Source organism: Phoca vitulina, unplaced genomic scaffold, assembly GCF_004348235.1.
Source record: "Phoca vitulina isolate PV1807 unplaced genomic scaffold, GSC_HSeal_1.0 scaffold26, whole genome shotgun sequence".
In the NCBI taxonomy this organism is placed as follows: Eukaryota; Metazoa; Chordata; class Mammalia; order Carnivora; family Phocidae; genus Phoca; species Phoca vitulina.
This window is the reverse complement of record NW_022589729.1, coordinates 18,187,999-18,209,531: the sequence shown is the minus strand read 5'-3', so window position 1 is coordinate 18,209,531 and position 21,533 is coordinate 18,187,999. Positions and strand designations below refer to the sequence as shown.

Sequence of the window (21,533 nt, the reverse complement as noted above, 5' to 3'; positions counted from 1 at the left end):
CTCCCTCTCCCTCTCCCTCTGCCCCTCCTCCCCACTTGCACACATGCTGGCGTGCACTCCGTCTCTCTTTCTCTAAAATAAATAAATCTTCAAAAAAATAAAATTAATAGTTGGATATCTTATAAAGAGGGAGCCAGCTTTTTTCCCTTCAACACTAAGAGCAGGGTTGAACGTAACATTTGTTCATTTCAGTTCCTGGGCTGAAACTGGGCCTCCTGCATCTAGTTGGAACAGAGGTACGCGGTGTGAGGGCCTCAGAGCCTGCACTGTGGCCGCAGCTGTGCGGGAGAGCACGGTTTGGCGGGCAGTGGGCGGCCCGGCTGGGCTCGCTGTCAGAGGGGAGCAGCGCCCACCTGCTGTGCATCGTGCTGCTTCTCTGCGGTTGTAGGCAGAGCACACGTGCCTGGTGCTAAATGTGCGCAAGAGCTCCCGGATGCACCCAAAACCCAATCAAATAAAGACCTTGTTTCTCATTCTGCTGCCCCAGTTTCTCTCCAGCAGCTCAGCCCCAATGGTGGATCAGTAAAAGAGTTTTTCTACACTAGGCAGGCAGGTAAATAGTCATTTGGAAGATGAGTAGTCTTGTATAAGGATATAAATAATTGTTTGGTTTTTTTATGGCAAGTCAGCCAAACAAGATGAAGAATCTGGTAGCTTTTGTTTTTGAGGGTCCCTAGTGGGTTCCAGTCATTTTTGACCCTAGTAAAGCCTAGGTTCAAACCACCCCAACCTTTTCTGCCTCAACTGCTGCTTCCAGGCTTTCCCTGCTACCCTCAAGCCCAGCATTTTCTCTTTCCCATCACTTGTGTCTCTTCTTTGTTTGTCGTCTTTCTCCATTCCTCTCAAGGTAGGTGCGCTCCCAAGGTTTGATGCCCTTTGGACTTTTCTCCATAGTCTTTCCCTTTTCACTTCATTCCCTTAGATGAACCTTTCTCTCCTTCCCCAAGTGTCCCTTGTTCTGAGTCTTTGGATCGAATTTCGAACTGATTGGCTGGACATGAGTTTGACAGTTGAGATAGCGCCTCCTCCCCTGAGCATCAGTCTCCTCACCTCTCCCCGCCCCCCCCATTCTAACTTCCTTAGCACATCCCCTAACTTCTCTATTTCTCCTAATGGGGGCCTCTATTGTTCACAGTCCCGAAGCCCCGAGTGTTATCTTTGACGCCTCTTTCTTTCCCATCACCCACATCGAATCAGTCGTGTAGACTTGTATTTTCTCCCTTGGTAAAAACGGAAATCTAACAAATGTGACAGAGATCAGTACTCAGCAAAAATCCTAACTCTGTCACTCATGAAAAATTATGCCAAACAATAGCTTATTTAGGCACCATCTGGCCACCTTCCTGATTGTTTTCTCCTGCAAATCACAGGATCCCTGCTTTACTCTCTTTTCCAAGTTATGCCTGCTACCTTTCTCCCTCTGCTTTTGGTTTAAAGGTCCCGTAATCTAATCAAATGGAGATTTGGCCCAGTTGTCCTTAAAGGCCCCTTCCAACCCTAGGATTATACCTCCAAAAATATTGCGAACTAAAGAATTAAACTGATACAGATTCTCACATTGGAGAAGAGAAGGAGAGAGGAAGAAAGAGAGAGACAGACACTGAGTAAGAATACACACGGACACTACTCGGTCATCTGTATGCAAAATCAGTGGCGAAGTGAGGGTCTTTGGGGCCCCCTAGGAGCGCATAGGCACATCCTGGGGAAATGAATTCAGTTAGAGCTCAGAAATATTAGAAGGAGAAGGGTGGGCGGTAGGAGGGTCTGAGGCCTTCATGACATTGTCCAGCTTTTGGTCCCTCGAGACTCTGTCTTGGACTCCACTGGAGCAGTGGAGAGTAGGAAGATACTATTGTGCGGTAGGGCAGGTCTCTGGCCCACTCTTGTCTGCCACGGATTATCCCTCTGGGCTACTTGTGATGCCCCACTGGTAACCATGAACGTGCAGGTTGATGTCTTGCTTTCTGCAACCCTGCATGCTTCCCTTTAACTGTTGTTGATACTCCATTTTCTGCAAGTCTAGGCAGCCCTTGGCAGTCCCATAATTTGTTGAAGCCAGTAACCTGTGAGCTTCCCAGCCTACCTCTCTCTGGGTCTTTAAATACAAATCTGGGGCCAGAAAACGTTTACAAACCCTCATATCACTAATCTCATTATCACTGCAACTACCCTTTGTAAATGAAAACTGTAATAACGGGGCACTGGAGTGGGACAGTCGGTTAAGCATCTGCCTTGAGCTCAGGTCATGATCCCAGGGTCCTGGGATTGAGCACCACATCGGGCTCCCTGCTCAGTGAGGAGTCTGCTTGTCCCTCTCCCTCTGCCCCTCTCCTCAGGTCGTGCTCTCTTTCTATCTCAAATAAATAAAATCTTTAAAAAAAAAAAAAAACTGCAATAACAATGTTTGTAAACATAAAAAGACTTCCAAAAAATGGAGATTTGTTTATTTATTTTTTAATATTTTATTTATTTTTAATGGTGGAACCCAGTTTCTTCATTAGAGACCAAGATCCTTCCCCTCAGACCGCCCTGGGCTGACCGGCAGAGGTCAGGGATGGCAGCAAGAGGGCAGACACTGGCTGCTGTAGCCGGAAAGCTGGAGGAAGCAGATGCGTTTGGGGGTCACGACGATGAGCATTTGGGTCCCTGAGACCTTCCCAACCCCAGCGCTACCTTGGCATATTCACTCCTTCCTTGGGCGGCATCCCGCATTCCCAGTAAGCTTGGGAGCGAGAGGCCAGGCCACACTTCTTGCAGCCTGACTTCTTCATGAGATCCAGCTGCTTCCCTGATTGTGGCCAAACCCCAAGGCCACAGCTGAAAACTTGAGGACGTAGGCAAACCTGTGAAAGGGGCAGAAGCCACAGGACCCATGCCGCTTGAGAACCAGTCTCTGTCCTGAACTTCTTATTTATTTATTTTTTTTAAAGATTTATTTTGGGGGGCACCTGGGTGGCTCAGTCAGTTAAGTGTCCTACTCTGGACTCTGGCTGGGCGTGAAGCCTGCTTAAGATTCTCTCTCCCTCTCCCTCTAAAAACAATAATAAAATAAAAAATAAAATAAATAAAGCTTTTATTTTTAAAGTAATCTCTGTACCCAATGTGGGGCTCAAACCCACAGCCCCAGGATCAAGAGTCGCACTCTTCACCAACTGAACCATCCAGGCGCCCCTGTCCTGAACTTCTACAGCCCTTTCTAGCTAGGTTTAGGGCCCTTTGTTTGATGCCTTTCTTCCCCATAGCTGAATTATTTTGTGTTTAGCTGCATTATAAAGCCCTACTGGTTTTTAGTAATGCTTGGTGTGCATACCGGGTAATGTTTGCTGAGCTCCTGGGATGCAGGCTGGGAATGCATACCTGGCAGTGTTTGCTGAGCTCCTGGGATATAGGCTGGGTGGCAGTGAGATGTGCAGTCTCAGAGGGCGACTGCCTGGGTTTGATCCTGGCCCTGCTACTTACCGACTGTGTCACTATTAGCAGCTGTTTCACCTTGCTAAGCCTTCATCTCCTCATTTGTCAAATGAGAATAACAGTGCACACCCCATTGGGCTGTTACCAGGACCGATCCATGGCCCACCACCTCTAGAAATGCCTCTGTAAATGGTAAACACTAATGTTCATGCGCCAGGAGGAAATGCTACTCTCCTCACCACCCATCCCCTTCCTGATTTGCAGACATTAAATTGAGGCCCAAAGAAGTTAAGTAAATGACAGGATATATAGCAAAATGGCAGAGCGAAGATTGATATCTGGGAGGCCTGCTTCTTAGTTTAGTACCAATTAGTTTCCACTATTTCTAAGAACTGGGTTTTTTCTTTCTTACCTTTTACGCCAAGTAAACCCCCTTTCTGATGCTCCCCTTGGTTCATTCTGCTATCCTCAACTGATATTAATTGAGCACCTACCTTGTGAGAGTATCATGGCCAGCTGTGGAGAGCCAAAAGTTGACAGGATCTGCCCTGTGGAGCATGACCTATTATAGTGGTGGCAAATGCAAACAAGATATTCATACCCACACAGTTAAGTCACAATCATGGTTATGGGAGCCAAGCACAAGGTGCTGAGATCCTGTAGACAAGGGCCCTGATCTCATCTGGGGAATCTGGAAAAGCATTCCTAAGAAAGTGATACTTGCACTGAGACCCTAAGGGGTGGGATTCCAGGGTGAGGAGAGCATTCTGGAAGCAGGAGCAGCTCATACAAAGCCATGGACAAAGAACTGATCTAAGGAATGGAAAGAAAGCCGATGTGGCTGAAACAGAGAGACTGGAGGAAGAGCAGGAGGAGATGAAGCTGGAGGCAAAGCAGGACCCTGGACACGTAGGGCTGTGTAAAGACACTCTCGAGAAGTCTTTGAAAGAAGTTGGCCTAGAAAGTGAACGATGGGCTGTGCGCCCTTTCAAAAGATCACCCAGCCACTGTATGAAGGAAGGATAACGTGGTTTGGAGGACAAGGATGGGAATTGAGATACTGATGTACGGACCGGGTTGGAAGCAGTAGAGATGGAGAGAAGTAAATGGATTTGAGAGGTATTTAGGAGGCCGACTTGACAGAACGTATTGATTGATTGATTGATTGATTTTGGGGTGGCCGAGGGTGGGAAGCTGATTTGGGATAAAAGATGATCAGTTACATTTAGGACATGCTGAATTTAAGGCATCCATGTGGCATTCCAAGTAGGCGGTTGTGTACGTGCTCTGGAGCTTGGAGGACAGGCCCGATGCTTCTGTGAGGACCGGCCACTGATCCAGCCGAGACAAGTCCCGCCCGGTCTGGCCCATTTTCTCTGACTCTGGCCTATGTCTGTTTAAAGACTCTGATGTTGTTTCTCTTCGGCTTTTCAGGATTCCAGCCAGGCAATTCCTCTGGTGGTAGAAAGCTGTATCCGGTTTATCAGCAGACACGGTAAGCAGATTACAGCCTTGCCCATATTTGTGCAAAGTGGGAAAGAACTTCCAGGAATTCTTTGTAGAGTAAGAATAGAGATTGACTTTTCATCCTGACATTCTCAGAAACGGAATAAAAGTCTTATTTGTTCACGTAATGTTTGCTACCTCAGAATGGCCACAGCTAGACACCTAGAGAAAGGCATCGTATGTTTTGACCCCAAAGGCCTCAGCCACTTACCACACTCCCTTTTCTAGCCCAAGAGCGAGGTTTAAATTACAGCCGTGATGTGAGTAAGTACAGCTGGTATGATGTGACGGTAGTTTCGCCATTACTCACTGTCTTTGCACATGTCGGAGTCTCCTGCCACACAGCCTGGATCCTTACGTCACACTGCCTTTCTGCATTAGACTCTTTTGAGAACAACTCCTTTTGTGATGTTGCACTGATTCCTAATAGCATTCAGTTTTTGTTCTGGTTTGGTCTCACTGGATACAACATCAGCTGGAGCACAGTGAGTAGTCGTTGGTCTTCACGTTGTAGCCAACATTTGAGAGTTTTCGGGGGCTGGCTCCTCCTCAGCCTAAGTCGGATCGCAGTATCTGCTGCCTGGATGAAGCTGGATCTCATAAACTCCATGCCTCACCAGCTCCCAGGCTGCTTGGACAAAATCTAGGGATGGAGATGAATTGCCAGAGACTCAAGCTTCTAAGTATAAGACATTTAGAAAGCACAGATATCTGAGCGAGCACCGTGAAGATTTCTAGGAACTGGACATCAGAAATTGTTTTTAGTTGCTATCTTATCTAGTTACAGGAAAAGGGACAGAATGACCTTCTTGCAGCTAAAGAGGTATAGAGGTGATTGCTGGACTCAATGCAGAGGTAGACATTTGCTCTCCCTTCCTCTCAGTAGGCTGGAACATCACTTGGGTTCATTTTTGGAAGAGTAATTATTTTAGCATGCTTACAACTTCTCTCATTATAATCAGCCACCATTTTTTCATCTTGTCCCTATTCACTTGAAGTGACAGCGTTGTATATCAACAGTCAACAAATATTTATCAAGCCCCTGATCAATGCTGGGCACCGTGCATTGTGTAATAGGAAAACAAAAACAGGGATCATACACTCTTCCTGTCTTTATTTGATTTTATGATGCAGTTGGGAGAAAATAAGCAATTGGAAAGCAAAATAAAAAGAGATAAGCAATAGCCATTCAGAATAGCAGTGTAAGAGATTTCACAAGATAGTAATGATTAATGATCAAGTAATTGGTAAAGATAAATCCAAAGTGAGTTCCGGAGAAGAAAAGTTACTTGTGTCTAAAGGGCAATAGGAAGAAGAGAGTCTGGACTCCTATTCTTTCAGCCATGCATTCTATTTGGTCATCCACCAAATTTATAGAGAGAGATAGATTGCTCATTGTGTGCCAAGAAAAAGTTCCTGCCTTCGTGAACCTTATATTCTACCAAAGAGCAGATAAGTAGATGATCAGCTGGTCAGTTAATAAATAAACATAGTAATATACAGTGTGTCTGATGATGGTGAGTGTCCTGAAGAAAAGCCAGGCAAAGAGCCAGAGAATGGAGCGGGGACACTGTTCTAGGGGGGTTGTTCGGGGAAAGGCCCTAAGGTCACCTCGGAGGGTGACATCAGAGTGGAGTCCTGAAAGAAAGTGAGGAAGTGAGCCAGGTGCTATCTGGGAAGAGTGTTTCAGAGAGAGGGAACATCAAATGCAGAGATCCTTGGCATAGGCAGGGGCCGGCTTGCAGGAGGCCTGGGTGGCCAGAGCGGAGAGGGGAGAGGAGAGGGGCAGCAGACCAAGCCAGAGGCCAGACTCTAGGGCTTCCTCACCTAAGGGAGGTGTTTAGACTTTATTCTGAGTGAGGTGGGAAGCTACTGGAGAATTCTGAACAGAGGGAGCTCTTCAAAAAGAGCTGCTGGCTGGAGACAAGGCCATGGGAGGAAGGAGGCGGCTGCAGCAGCCCAGAGAAGACATGACTGTGAGCAGGCCCAGAGTGGAGCTGTGGGGGGGCCGAGGAGGGGACGCTTCCGGATATGGTGGCTCGAATGTCCCCATCTCTGCCCCTGCACATGCATGGTGTATGCAGGGACATTTCTGTGGTGTGGCTCTGGGGAAACAGGTGTGCTCACATGTTGCTGGTGGTGTTGCCAACAGGTCCAGCCCTTTCTTAGGGGCATTTGGCGATATCTAACAGAACTATGTATGCATTTCTCTTCTGATCCAGCGGTCCTTGAAGCAGTTTACCTGGAAGATGCACCTCCAACAATATAAAGATACATATGCACGAGGTTATTTGTTGCAGCATTATTTGTAAAAAATAAAAAGAACAACCTAAATACCCTCTCACAGAAGAGTGGTTGGACCAACTATGGTATATCTGAATACTAGGCAGTTACAAAAAAACAATGAGCACTATCTCCATGAAATTACACGGAGAGATTTCCAGAATATGTTATCAAGCAAAAAAAGCAAAGTGGGAAAGAATGTCTAGAGCATGCTACCTTTTATATAGAAAGAAGAGGGTATAAGAATGCACATGTGTCTTCTCACTTCGGCAAGAAGAAATACAGGAAGGATGAATCCGGAAACTAATATTTGATTGTTCATCCACAAGAGATGGGTGCAAGACAGGGTAGAAAGGATGGGGGTGGGTGGGAGTGGGAGGGAAGTGACGTTTCTCTGAACATTGCTTTTTGTCTAATTGTGACGTTTAGAACTGCATTCGTGCTTCCCATGTTTAAAGGATAAACAGATAAATAAAACAAGGATGTAGGTAAAACCCCAAGTGGAATACAAACAGTAACAAATAAACCTAACTGCAGGACAAATGAATAACAACCACACTGAGGAGATGAGGAAGCAAGTAATCTAAGTAACTTTTGAAAACAGTATTTTGATACTATACTTTAAATCTAAAGACAAAAAGAGCTGTAAACAAATTTTTTATCACAAAGATGTGGGCTATCAATTCTGAAGCCATTTTATGCTTATTCCAGGACTGAACAAATAGATAAACGTATTGTTGATTTAAAGAAAAAAAAACAACCCTCGTACATAGTAGTTCTTCAAAAAACATTTGTTCAGCTAAATTGAACTTTTTCCCCAAATAAGGACTCAAGGGATTCCTGAACTCCCTATAAGTCAGGGCTAAAAATTTTTGTGCACGTGCATTCAGTGGAGATAGGTTCCATAACTCAGTTCCAAAAGGGTCTGTGACCCACCAACGGCTGCAGTGCGTCCATCCTTACTCTCTTCATGTTCCCTGGGAGATAGATGTTATCGTTCCCATTGTAGAGATGAGAAAGCTGAGGCTCCGCTGTAAATGGTGGGTCAGGGTGATCCAGGAAGACTTAAAGGAGAGGCATTCGGGGAATGACTGACTGAATCAGGTGGGGAAGACCCCACCTCTCTTATGCAGAAGGGAGCCAAGTACCGTGAGGCAGTATTGTAGCAACCATATCAAGAATTCTGTAGGAGAGCACCTCTTGGCAACAGCCGAATCCAGTGCAGAATGGAAGGTTTTGTGCCACTTCCAAGTCCGAGTGGTTTTTTTACTTTTATGGTAGCGTGCACGAAGAGCAAATCAGAAAGATCATGATGTGTCAGGTTAGTCATGTGGGGCCTTCCCTGCATTCTAATCAGAAGCCCCCTACTTTTCCCCTTTACTTCTGGAACCCAACCATTTATCAGTGCTCCTACTCTCAGAGTCATTAGATTAGACACTCTACAGATTCTGTCTGCTGAGCAAGAACACATCATGATCCTTCTAAAGTGCAGGTTCTCGAAGAGAAATGGGAACCAGACTGAGGGGATCTCAGTGTGTCTTAGACTATACTGCGTTTTTGACAAGTCGCAGGGTAAGTGACTGTTCCTGTCAGAACACTTGGCTGTTTGCGTTCTGTGTGTAAATGACATTAATTTGGCTGTTACATCCCATTGGTAACTAATATGGTATTATTACATTGGTACTAATGGGGTTTTAACATTGCCTGCCATTCTCTGAGGAATATTCTGGAGATTCCCTTAGAGGAGCAGACAACTTAAGTCCTATTACAAGCCAGGTAATTCAATTCCCCCTGCTTGCTTCTTAATACTGCTTCAATTGGATTCAAGATTGTAGTCCTGGCCGGCGTGATTTCCCTTCAAAGGTCTAGCCAAGAGAACCCAGTCACCCCTCACCGAGAGGATAGCCGGAAAATAGTGGGCAGTTCTATTTTATTTCCTTAAAAAGAAATTTGTTTGAGATTTCCCTGATATGTCCAAGTTTTTGATGAATCACACCATTATGGAGGAACATGGACAAGACGCCCAGGACGGAGACACGGGGATCCTGAGAAAGGCTGGCAAGCCGGATGTGATTACAGCTGCTAGTTCAGTCTGACCCCCGGGGCCAGCACTAACAGCATGCCCCCTGGATCTCTTACCACCTCTGCAGCTCCACGTGTGGGGTTGTGAGCCACATCCGAGTTCGGACTAACAGGCGGGTTCCTGCCCTCTCTGTACTTTGCCTCTGGTAGGCCCCACAAGCCTGGTGTTGAGGAGTGAGTGCATGATTGCAACCAGAAGGCCTGGGCCGGCCTCCTGGTTCTGGTTCTTGTCACCTCTATAACCTAAGGCTGCTCATCACTCATCACTTCCTTCAGCTGGAAAATGGGCGTGCTGGCGACTCCTCCTTAGTGGCTGTTTTGAGAACCAGTGGATTTATTTCTGTGGAAGCATTTCTTAGCGGCAATCACAGCACATGCATTATTTTTTTAGGATTGTACTCTAACAAAACCCAAGAAGACAAGGGTTTCACGCCCATTATCGTCCCGCAACGTCCATGCACGTTTGGGAGGCAAGCCGCAGTCAAGAACCAGCGGCTGGCAGGGTATCTGGCCGTGGACTGTGATCACTTGCCTTTTCCCGTCCTCTCTCTTTCCTAAGGATTCAAAACATTGTGCCTTGGAAGAGCCAGACAGTATTCGAACAGCCAAAGCAATCATTGTATCTCAGACCTTATGAAACTCCTCCAGTGGTATCTAATGGCCGGCCTGCCAGACCCCCGCTTCCCGCTCCTGGCCCTGGGTGACCAGGTGCCAGGGGTCACTTCGTCACTTTGCAGATGGGAACGGAGAGGCAAAGGCAGGGGAAGGAACCTCCTTCCTAGTCTCCCTCGGAATCAGGAATGGAGCTAGGTGTAGACCTCTTTCCCCTTAAGTCTCTGACTCAGTGCTTTCTTATGCCTCCTATCCGTTCTGGTGACTTCTCTAGCATCCCTCCACATGCTTTCTCCTTCGGCCTGAAGAAGAGAGACAGGGGGGGCTTACATGCACACTGGCTGGAGGACACAGACATTCAACTAAGCTTGGAGCTGTGCTTGTGACTTTGTTTCTTCTTCGCCTTGATCACTTTTCCCTGTCTTTCCAGGACTACAGCATGAAGGAATTTTCCGGGTGTCGGGATCCCAGGTGGAAGTGAATGACATCAAAAACGCCTTTGAGAGAGGTAAGGAAACAGGCTTGAAGATCAGACCAAATGCGTGCCAGCCTCCTGGGATATTGGCTGCACCCATTCCCACCCCCCCCAAGAGGTACCCAGAGGTTAGCAAGCGACCTCTTCAGCCCAATACCTGCTTCCTTGTAGACAGTCCTCCCCAAGTCCTCCTCAGCCCCATGCACCCTGCCTCTCTCCTGCGGATGATCTGCCGAAACCCAAGAAGTTAACTATGATATCTGGGCGGTTTATGACTTCATCCAGAACCCTTGGTGGCAGTTAATATCAAGGCTAATGCGCCTGTTCATCGTAGCCCATTTATTAGCTTGTGGGCTATTAAGGTAATGGGCAAGCTTTGGCAATTTCCGTCACTGTAATGGATATATATAGTTTCAATTTGAGGTTGGTCCTATCATTAAATCTAATTACATCTGATATGAAATTTTCCATAGGGAGCCCCAGCGTGATTGTTCTCCTGTAAGTAGGTGTCCTTTGTTGCGAGCCAGGAACAGTGAGAGCCAGTCAGGAGGGAGAGCCTCCTTGGCCTCATTTTCCTCCCCCAGAGGCTCAGTCCCAGCCTGGCTTCATGATTCTTGTGAGAGGGCCAGTTGCAGTGTCCCGTCCCGGCCCATAGGGAATGTACCTGAGCTGGTCTGACAGAAGCGAATTTATCCTATTGGACCCTTGTGCCCAACTCATGGTCGCCATGCTGGGCGGAGAGCTGATGGACTCTGATGAGGACTCGGACAGGTCACCCGTTCCCCACCATTCCTGCTTCGTCCCGTGTGTTTTTACCTTTCTCACTCTCTCTTTCCTTTTTGGGGGGGCTGCTTATCCTCAGGAGAGGACCCCCTGGCTGGGGACCAGAATGACCATGACATGGACTCCATTGCTGGCGTCCTGAAGCTTTACTTCCGGGGGCTGGAACATCCTCTCTTCCCCAAGGACATCTTCCATGACCTGATGGCCTGCGTCAGTAAGTACATCCTGGCCTCAGACTGGCTTCTGGGCAAGAGCACCTTGTTGTGACAGATAAGAAATGTCCACGGGGCCTTTTTTTCCCATAAGCTTTTCAATAATGTTTTTCTTTTTCCTTTTCTTCAGTGAAGTTTTTCTTCCTCGTCCTCAGTCCTTCATCCCTGGTGGGGAGGGAAGAAAGATGACTTTTCAGTAAGAGTCTAGGACCACAAGTCAGAACTCCTGGGTTTTTCTTTCTGATTGGCCTTAAACTCCTTGCTTTGCTGAGCTTTATTTTCTTCAGTAAAATATATTTCTATTCATATATAAGACACAGTCCTTTTCAGTTATTGGAAGCTCATACATTAGTGCCTGTGCTTTTTATGCTATAAAGGGGAAATATTTTCTGCTTGTTGCTTATTTTTATAATTAAGATTAGAATGAATCTTTTTTTTATAAGATTGATTGACTGATTTTAAGTGGGGGGGGCAGAGGGAGAGGGAGAGACAGGATCTTAAGCAGGCTCCACACCCAGCATGGAGCCCACTGCGGGGCTCTGAGGAGACGCAGCGACCCATGACCCTGAGATCAAGATCTGAGCCAAAATCAAGAGTCAGATACTGAACCAGCTGAGCCAGCCAGGTGCCCCTGCTTGTTGCTTTAAACATGGTGTGGTGGGCGCCTAGGTGGCTCAGTTGGTTAAGCGACTGCCTTCAGCTCAGGTCATGATCCTGGAGTCCCGGGATCGAGTCCCACATCAGGCTCCCTGCTCAGCAGGGAGTCTGCTTCTCCCTCTAACCCTCCTCCCTCTCATGCTCTCTGTCTCTCATTCTCTCTCTCGCAAATAAATAAAATTTTAAAAAAAAATGAAAAAATAAACATGGTGTGGCTTACCTCCTAGATGTGTTAGTATGTGTTCTTTTAGGAATAAAAGCCCTCTGAACATTTAAATGTAGCAATATGATGTTTTCCTAGAAAGAGATATAGTCTCTACTTTATCCTTAGAGGTTCCTGCCTCTTACTCTCAAATTTGGGACTTGAAAAGCTATTCTTACCCATTTAGTTTAGCTTATTATCCAGAAACATCCTCTCTTTTGTTTTCCATGGAAAAAAATGCATAGAAATTTAGATTAATACCAGGTCATCCTGGAAGTGGACTCCACTAGAATGATGGCTCCAGAGGCTGGAGAAGGCAGTGCCTTTGAAATGGGAGAAGAGTCTTCTTCCTGGATGCACCAGGGTGTTCATGGCCCCCAAGTCTCCGGTTGGACTCATTGTATGCCCTGCACATTGTCCCTCTCTGCTCCAGGGCATTCAGTAAGCTCTCTTATTTTATTTGTTGACCCACTATTTGTGGAAGCCTAGTGGAAATCAGTTCTGTGCCTATTAAATTTAGGCCCTCCCACCTGTCTTCACGTCTTGTTCTAGGACTGAGCTTAGGTAGATGTCTTCAGTGGGCTGGGGCTACCAAGACAGTTCAAGACACCTTGGCTGCCCAGTTCTCTCCTTGAGATGTGCTCCTAACCCACTGCTTTCCACTTCTTTCTCATAGAAAGGCACTCATAGAAAATGACAATATCCACATGGCACACTAGTGGGGAGGCTGGCCATGATGGAGGTCTGTGATTGGTCTGTCCACAGCACAAGAGACAGGAAACCTCGCGTCTTCTTCCCAGATATCACGACTTATGCGGGGATCTACCATCTCTTGCCTCTGGCCACGTTCTGCCCAACCCCACTGCAGATAAGAGAGGGGGAAAGATAAGCCAGACCTGTCCAGAGGATGAGGAGATGCATGTGTAGAGCGAGCAGGACAGGAGCTACACAGCCTGTCTCCCTCCCCACACATGGATCCTCCAAGGCTGGATGTCGAGCCTGCAGTCCTAGCAGGTTTCGGGACCGTTCCTCTGTGGTTGTTGTAGTAAGAGAGCGGTAGGTGCTTGGAGAACATCCCCAACCCCTTCTGAGCCCAAGGAGCGTATGCCTCCAGTCGGGCGTCAGGAAGCGTCTGCAGCCCAGCAGGTGCCCTGCGGCAGCAGTGCCGCCCCGAGGAGCCACGGGGACGGAGCCCCCTACACGACACACCAGTATCTGTGTAGCCCCTGCTGGTAGTCAGGGCCCTCACACCATTGCTCCTTGGGATCTCAGTTGCGATGGACGATAACGCATGGCTTTCTTCTTTCAGCAATGGACAACCTGCAGGAGAGAGCTCTGCACATCCGGAAAGTTCTCCTGGTCCTGCCCAAAACCACTCTGATTATCATGAGATACCTCTTTGCCTTCCTCAATCAGTGAGTAGACTTCCCAGTGAGCAGTGGATCAGGCCTGGGCTTCGGCCCCTGGAAGCTTACCCGTAGAGCCGTGTCAGTTCATCGAGCCCCGTGAAATCTGTGGAGCGGCGACAGTGCGGGGCACAGTTGTAGGCTGTGAGAATACATTGCGAAACAAGAGACAAAAGCCCTAATACCGTTTAACTCACATTCCAGGCTAGGAGACAGACAGTTAACAGATATGTCAGGCGGGAATAAGTGCTTAGGTGAAGACTAAGGAAGTGTAAGCTAAGAGCCAGAGTGCGGGGGGCCCGAATGGGGGCAGGGGTGAAAGAGGGAGAGCTGCTAGAGAGGGGTGGTCAGCAAAGGCCTCTCTGAGGAGACGCAGCGACCTAAATGGAGTGACAGAAGGAGCCACAAGCGATGTTCACGGCCATCAAGCCCCGAGAGTCATGGTAATAATGGGTTTGGATTTGGGAAGCCACTGGAAGCTTTTAAGCAGAAGAGTGGTAAGATCTGATCTATATGTATTCTTGGAAGCCCGCCGACAGCTTTGAGGAGAAGTTATCGGGGGCTATGAAGAGAAGCAGGGACACCATGCAGAGGTTACTGTGAGGTCTCAGCCACGGGCACTGGGGGCTTAGGGTGGTGGGGGGTGGGTCATGAGGAAGGGCAGTGCGGTGAGGTCGGGTTTGGGGTCCATTTAGAGCACAGCATTGACAGGACGTCCTGATGGGGAGGATGTAGAGTATGAGGAAAGAGAGAAGTTCGAAATGTTGGGCATGAGCAACAGGGAACCAGTGACTCCATAATGGAGTTGGGGAAGACGAGGTGTAGAGGACAGAATCAAGACAAGGCACCAACTTGGCCATGTTAATGTGAGGTGCCCATTAGGCCTCCAAGGGGAGATTCTAAGTGGGCAGTGGGACATAGGAATCTGACACTCGGGAGAAACCCAGGGTAGAGATACGAGTCTGGAGTCACCATGTACTGACTGATGTTTTCGCTGGTCACCCAGGGAGTGAGGGTAGCTAGAAGAGAGGTCTGAGGGCCAGAGGGGCCCTGGGCTTGGATGGGGCGTGGCTTCCTGTCCAAGCAGTGTGTCCTTGCCGAGGGCAGGCTTTAGGTCCCCACGGGGCAGCGAGGCAACAAGCAAGGACATGTGGTGCTTGCCCTGTGGGCCCCTCTGTCTTCATGTTGCTTCCTCTGACATGGCTCCCTCAACAACCTAAAGCAAAGGCTATAAATGGGCAACGGGAGGGCCAGATAAGGCGCATAGATGTATTTCTTTTCAGTCTGCTGTGTCTTGAAAACATTGAAACATTTAAATATTAGGGGATTTTACTTAAAAATAGCTAGATTTCTAGCTTCTCTTGAAAACACTGTTGGATCTGGCAGTAATGGACGCACATCCTGCAAGGAGGCAGTTCTGTGTGGAGTAAGGGCTTCTGCCAGGTGAGGCAGGCCCCCCCACACTCCCTATACCGAGGCTGAATTCGGTTGCCATTTGTCATCACTCTTGCTTCATGGGTTTTCCTCTCGTGGAGAATCATTTGTCTAGATCCATGAATCTATCAAAAGAGAAAACAAAAATTAGACCAAGGAGTGAGGGTCTTTTAGCACAAATTTCTTCATCTTCCTGGTCAGTTTGGTCTTTGTTTCAAAGGAAAACAAACTTGGTGGCCATCTCGTGAGCTTCGGCTTGCTTAGAAGTTCACGGTCAGCCTAGCTCTCTAGGCATCTAGGTTAGCAGCTCTGCCGGAGACCTTGCCGGGGCACCCACATCATCCTTCAGCCTTCCTGCCGGCCGTGCAGAGCAATGGAGGGTCCTGGCTCTGCAGCCTGCCTCCTCCACACGGCTGTGTCTGCACCTTCCATTAGCCGAGCCCTGACTCGGCACCACCACTGCCCGAGTTCAGAACCCCTCGTGACTCACAGAGGGTGTTCACATGCTGTGCATTTCAGGCTGACGGAAACGGAAACTCTGTACTGACTCTTGAGCTGGTAACAGCCCCTTTCTAGCATCTACTGCATTAACTACCTATTGCTGTGTAACAAATTACCCGAGAACCTAGCAACTTAAAACAAAAAGCATTAATTCTTATGGCACAGTTTCTGTGGGTCAGGAATCCCCAGTGTAGGTGCAGTGTTGGCAGGGGGCCTCTGGCTCTAGCTCTCTTGAGGTTGCAGTGAGGGTGTTGGGGGCAGGGCCGTAGTCTCTCCTAATGGCTCCACTAGGGGAGGGTCCGCTATCGAAGCTCACCTGTGTGGTGTTGGCAGGATTCAGTTCCTCGCAGGTTGTTGGACTGAGGACCTTCCTCGCTGGCTAACTGTTGGCCAGAGGCCTTCATCAGTTCTTCACCATGTGGGCCTCACCATAGAGCTATTCACAACATGGCAACTGGCTCCCTCCAAGCATGTGAGTGAGAGAACACCCAAGACAGAAAGCTCAGTCATTGGTAACCTAATCTCAGAAGTGACATCCCATGCCTTCTGCCGTTTTCCATTCACTAGAAATGAGTCACTAAATCTAGCCCACACTCAAAGGGAGAAAATTACACCAGGGTGTGAAAACCAGTAGGCAGGGACCATGGGGTTCATTTTAGAGGCTGCTTACCACAGCCTGTGTGCTACCCAGCGACTTTTTGTCCCCCAACAAAGTGTTGGTAGCTCCCGCTCACTGCAGCTGACTCTGCTCTTTGCCTTTTGAAACCTGCTTTCTTCAGATGTCAAACAATATAGTATAAAAAGCTCTTGCTAGTCAAGTAAGGTCCACAGACCATCATCTGGGAGATGGTTAGAAATACGGAATCTCAGCCCCTCCCCTTTCAAAGACCTATGAATCTGAGTCTGTATTTTAACAAGGTCCCCTGGTCAGTCACATGCTCATGAAAGTCCAAGAAGCACTGCTGTAGGTCCTCAAACAAACGCTGCTCCGCCATCTGAATGAGAGAGTGAACAGGTGGTGCTTTTCTCCCGATTAAGGTGCTCCGATGTCCCCAGAAAAGCTGACTCTTCCTCGAAATCTCACCCATCTCCAGGTGCCTCCTCGTTTGGAAAGATTGTGTCTGGGCAGTTCTTCTGACTTTCACAAGGAGCGTTTTGGCTTCTACACACAGATGGACAAGGAGTTGTCTTGATTGGGTTGGGTTGTCTTGGAGAGCCACAGCTGCTCACGTGCTTATTTGTTCCCTTATTTAACACATATTTATTAAGCATCTACTGTGGGCCAGGCCCTGCTCTAGGTGCTGGCCATCTAAGAAGTCACCAAACAGCCCAGGTGTCCCATGGAGTCCCTTTGGAGTTTATGTTCTGTTGGAAGAAGACCAAACTAACGAGGACGCATATCCCGTGTGTCGGAGGAAAAGCGCTCTAGAGAAAAATAAAGTGGGTCAGGGCGAGAGTTTGCTCTTTAAGATACAGTGGTCTGCAGACACTTCACTGAGCAGGGGACCGTGGGCTGTGAGGTAGGAGGAGGACCTAGAGAGAATGGCGTCCCAGAAGCCACACAGAGACGTGTTTGGAAGAGGGAGTGATACCAGAGGTAAAGGGGGTGACAGGCCAGCCGAGAAAAGGACTCAGGATTGCGTTAGCTGCAGGGAGAGCACTGGTGACCCTGAGGAGTGTTGTCCTGATGGAGTGGAAGGGGCCAGACCCTGATGGCGTCCGTTCAGGAGAGAAGGGGAGCCGCTGATGGCTAAACAACGTGTGGTAGGTCCATACGGGGGGAGGGGGTCGTGTTCAGCCGTGAAAATGAATGAGGTGCGGAGGCATCTACAGCGTGGAGGCACCTGGAAAACATCCTGCTGGAGGAAAGAAGCCAGTCACAGAAGACCACGTGGTGTAGGAGCCCATTTATTTGCAGTGTCTGGAACAGGCTCCTGAAGGAGCCATGTAGCCAGGAGCTGGGGGGAGGGGAGGATGGCGGGGGTGGGGGGTGTGACTGCTAATGGACATGGTTTCCTTTCGGGTGATGAAAATGTCCTGGAACTAGACGGTGGTGATGGTTGCACAACATTGTGAATATGCTAAATGGCGCTGAATTGTGCACTTCAAAATGGTGAAAATGGTCAGTTTTATGGTGTGTAGATTTTAGCACAGTAAAGAGTGGGAGGGGGCAAGAGAAGGTCTATGCATCTGCTCAGGCTGCCGTAGCGAAGTACCACAGAGTAGGTGACTTCAACAACAGAAATTCATTTTCTTGTGGTTCGGGAGTCTAGACGTCCAAGATTAAGGTGCGGGCAGGGTCGGTTTCTGGTGAGGAGTCTCTTTTTGGCTTGTAGATGGCCGTCTTCCCTCTGCGTCCTCCCGTGGCTTTCCTCAGTGCACACGCAGGGAGAGCTCTGGGGTCTCTTCCTCTTCCTTATAAGGACAGTAGTCCTATCGGATTCGGCCCTCACCCTCCCGCGTAGGATCCCATTTAACCTTAATTATCTCCTTAAAGGTCCTTTCTCCAAATACAGTCACATGGGAGGGGGGTGGGTAGGGCGTCAACATAGGAATTTGGGGAGAGGGGCACAATTCAGTCCATAACAGAGGGCTGGAGATGAATCGGAGAATCAGAAACATCGGGGATAGACAACGCCCAAATAGTTTTATTGTGAAGAGGAGGAGAGAAATGGGACAGTAATATGGTACAGATATGGGGTTAAGAGGGAATTCTTTTCCAGGGGGCCAGTATTACTGCATGTTTGTATGCTGGTGGGGACCACGACCCACTGGAGAGGCAACACTAAAGACCCAAGGGCAATTGCTGGACGGATATCCTTGCTGGAGGGAGAGGATGGAGTTCACTGCCAGGGAAGGAAGGCAGAACATGAGGGCACAGAGGCAAGTCCCTTATTAGATGCAGGGAGCACGAGACAGCCAACCCATGTTGTTATAGGTGAGAGAGTGACAAGAGGAGTGATGGGATGCCTTTGAAGAACCATCAGAAAAAAACAGCCAGAATAACGTTAGACTTCTTATCTCTTAGAGAGCCTTTTGGGGAAGTCGGGGAAGGCTGTTAAATCATGGATTTAGAGAGGGAAATTGTAGTGTCTCCCATTGGAAAAGCTTTTAAAGGCCTGATGGATTCTCAGCCCCATGATTTGCCTGGGGCCGTGGTGAAGAATACAATTTCTCTTCATCCCTTCCAAACCTAAAATCAACCTGATGCATTAATATCTTACCCATAGTCTGTTGGTTGTTGCCAAATCAAACCCCTGGGGCCTGTGAAGCTGAAGGTTTTTAAGTGAAATGTCATGTATTTAAAACAGTCTGTCCGAAGCGTTGTGTTCTCCCTGAGGAGCTAAGGTTCCGATTTTGGGATCTAGAGTCCTCAGCTTGATGATGTCTGTCAGGAGAAGAAGGTGGCTAGACTTCTATAAATCACTTGCTGGCAAATGTTGACAGACCTGCTTCCCTTTCCCTGACTAGATTCGAGGGTCCTGTATAGAGAAGCAATTCGGATATTATAATTACAGAAAATACGGATTGAGTACCACCTGCGTGCCAGGCGCAGTGTGCAGTGCGTTGCATATAATACTTCATTCAAGCTTTATAGCAGCCCCATGAAGGAGGTACATTTTTTTATAGGGAAGAGACTTCGAAACCAGAATACTCCCCTGGAACTGGTACATGATGGGGCCAGGACTCAAAACCAGGTCTAATTGACTCTAAAATTCTTGGGATGTTTTGTTTTTCTTTGTCAATTTAATCAAAGAGACAAATGTGCATCATTAAAAGGTAGAAAGTCCAGAAAAGTACATGATAAAAAACAAGTTTCCCACCTCAATCCTGATTTTCTCATTCCTCCCCAAAGCCTGTGTTCCCAATCACTATACCGAACCTTGTTAAGACACGCAAAAGATGAGTTTGAATCCATTAGAAGAATTCACTAATATTATGGATAGAAGCTCTAGAAATATAGTACAGTTCTTAGAAGAGATGGCATTATGCAAGTCGACATCAAAAAAATTTTAAAGAGGGACCTGGTACCAGTGTTTTCCATTTTAGGTTTTTTTCTTTAAATAAAAATCCAGTATTTGAGTTCTTAGACTAGGCACAGACTTCAGGGCCTTCATGGATTATTAGCACCATTATATTGTATATGAAATGACATGCATCTGTATGTGTACATGTATGAATTTTTCGGGGAGAGAATCTCTAGTTTTTGTCAAATTCTTGAAGGAGGCTGTGACCGCCAAATAGTTAAGAACCATGGCTTTAACCCCTCAACCTACATGTTCCCATTGTACATTGGAAGAGAGAGAGGACCTTGGTTTATATTTTAATGGGAGTAAGAAATGGAACTGGCCCATGAGACCCCAGTCCACGAAGATGTGTCCTCAAGCCCCTGGTCATTGTAGCCACCTATGAATCAAACAGCCCTTCCCTTAGGAGGCTTGACAAGGTGACTCGTCTCTCACGGGCCTTCGAGTGGGACTCTCAGGGCTAGACTTCGTTTCCGTCTGACGGTCAGGCTTCCCAGAAATGACTGGTTTTGTTCCATGTTACCAAATGTCGTCAGATCGCACTGAAGAAAGGGCCTTCCTCCTCCTTGTCCCTGTTGAGGTTACCAGGGTAATTACCTCTCCTGTCTCCAGTGTTTGTTTGACCAAGAAGTAGACTTGGAAACTTCTCCCAGTCTTTTCTCAATCTCATCTCTCTTTTAACTAGGAGCCAGGGGAGGATTATAAAATTCAAACTTTAAGACCTGTGAAGCAGTCCAGCCACTGAGAACCATAACCTCACCCATTGCTGGCCTCCCTGCGTTTGACTAGGTCCTCAAGAAGAGTGATTCTCAACCGTACAGTTTTCTCCCCGTGACAGCTGTTCACATTCTTTGTACTGCGTCTCCAGGGTGGACAGGGACGTGTGTGAATCTGCAGTAGAGGAGAGAACCACTGGGTTAGAGAGAGACCAGCTTGGTAATTTGAGTCTGGGTGCGGGATACACTAGAAATGAACTCTGTCCAGTTCTGAAGAATACCTACTCAGATGAACACAGCTGAGTCTCAGGCCTCTGGTTCAGCATCAGAGGGCTTTGGTTTCTCCTCAGATCTGTCACAGTCAGGTGCTGGGGACCGCCTGCTGATGCCCATGATGGGGGCAGAACTCCTTAGCAGAGCTCCCAGCTCTCCAACCTGGGGCTGGGGGCTGGGGGTGTACATCCAGAGCTGGCCGAGCCTTCAGCCTGGACAAACAGACCAGTGGGGGCTAATGAGGCCCAGTGGCTCACTGAAAGGCTTGGGTCCTTGGCCAAGGTTGGAGGCGTGGCCAGAGCAGCTGCTGCCTAAAAAGGGGGAGCTCCCAGGATAAATACCCAATAGCAAAGTCAGACTGCATCCAGAGGAAGCCTGAGCAGAAACTGAGCAGCATGCTGACCTTTTCCTGAATAAATCTTGATTGTAATAATAGAGGACATTATGAAAATGAAAAACAATTACACTAGCTGTTCCAGAAAGAAATTCACTTGCTTGATGGAATACAGAAGCTAATCGGTTGGCAATTTTTTTTAATAAGTCTAGAGCTTGGAATGGAATATCCCTAGTAATTTGATTATTTTGCTCTGCAAGAAGGCACACGGCAGAATGCCTGTGTCTTCTGACCATATCGTCCTGAGGGCAGCCCGAGGGCCTCCATCTGCTCTGGCAGCTTGGTGGGTTGGTGTGGGGGAGCTGTCTCAGCTCTGTGGACTGGGGTGTTCTTGCAGCAGGGGAGATTTGGCGGAGAGGGTGTGGAGCGGGGCTGGTGATGGGGCGACAGGTAGGATTTGAACGAGGAACTGGTGAGAGAGGAGGGGTGAGACGTGCGAGGAGGTGGCTCCTGAATGACCGTCCTGGTGGTCATTGTCTTCTCCCCCCCGGACTTTATAGAAGGGCTCCGATGCCCAGAAGAGCAGGTGGCAATTTGCGGAGCTTCTGCTCTTGCTCT

The 21,533-nt window shown here is 48.0% G+C and overlaps 1 protein-coding gene across 6 annotated transcripts in view; it reads left to right on the top strand.

Annotated features, from left to right (window-relative positions):
- Positions 1-21,533, top strand: part of SRGAP2 (SLIT-ROBO Rho GTPase activating protein 2) — a 223,995-nt gene that overhangs the window by 184,974 nt on the left and 17,488 nt on the right. For all 6 annotated transcript variants that reach the window (XM_032422280.1, XM_032422279.1, XM_032422281.1 and 3 more), the window contains exons 14-17: positions 4,846-4,906; positions 10,325-10,402; positions 11,232-11,366; positions 13,533-13,638. In XM_032422280.1, the coding sequence (XP_032278171.1) occupies positions 4,846-4,906; positions 10,325-10,402; positions 11,232-11,366; positions 13,533-13,638 (380 nt within the window). The remainder of the gene's footprint in view (positions 1-4,845; positions 4,907-10,324; positions 10,403-11,231; positions 11,367-13,532; positions 13,639-21,533) is intronic.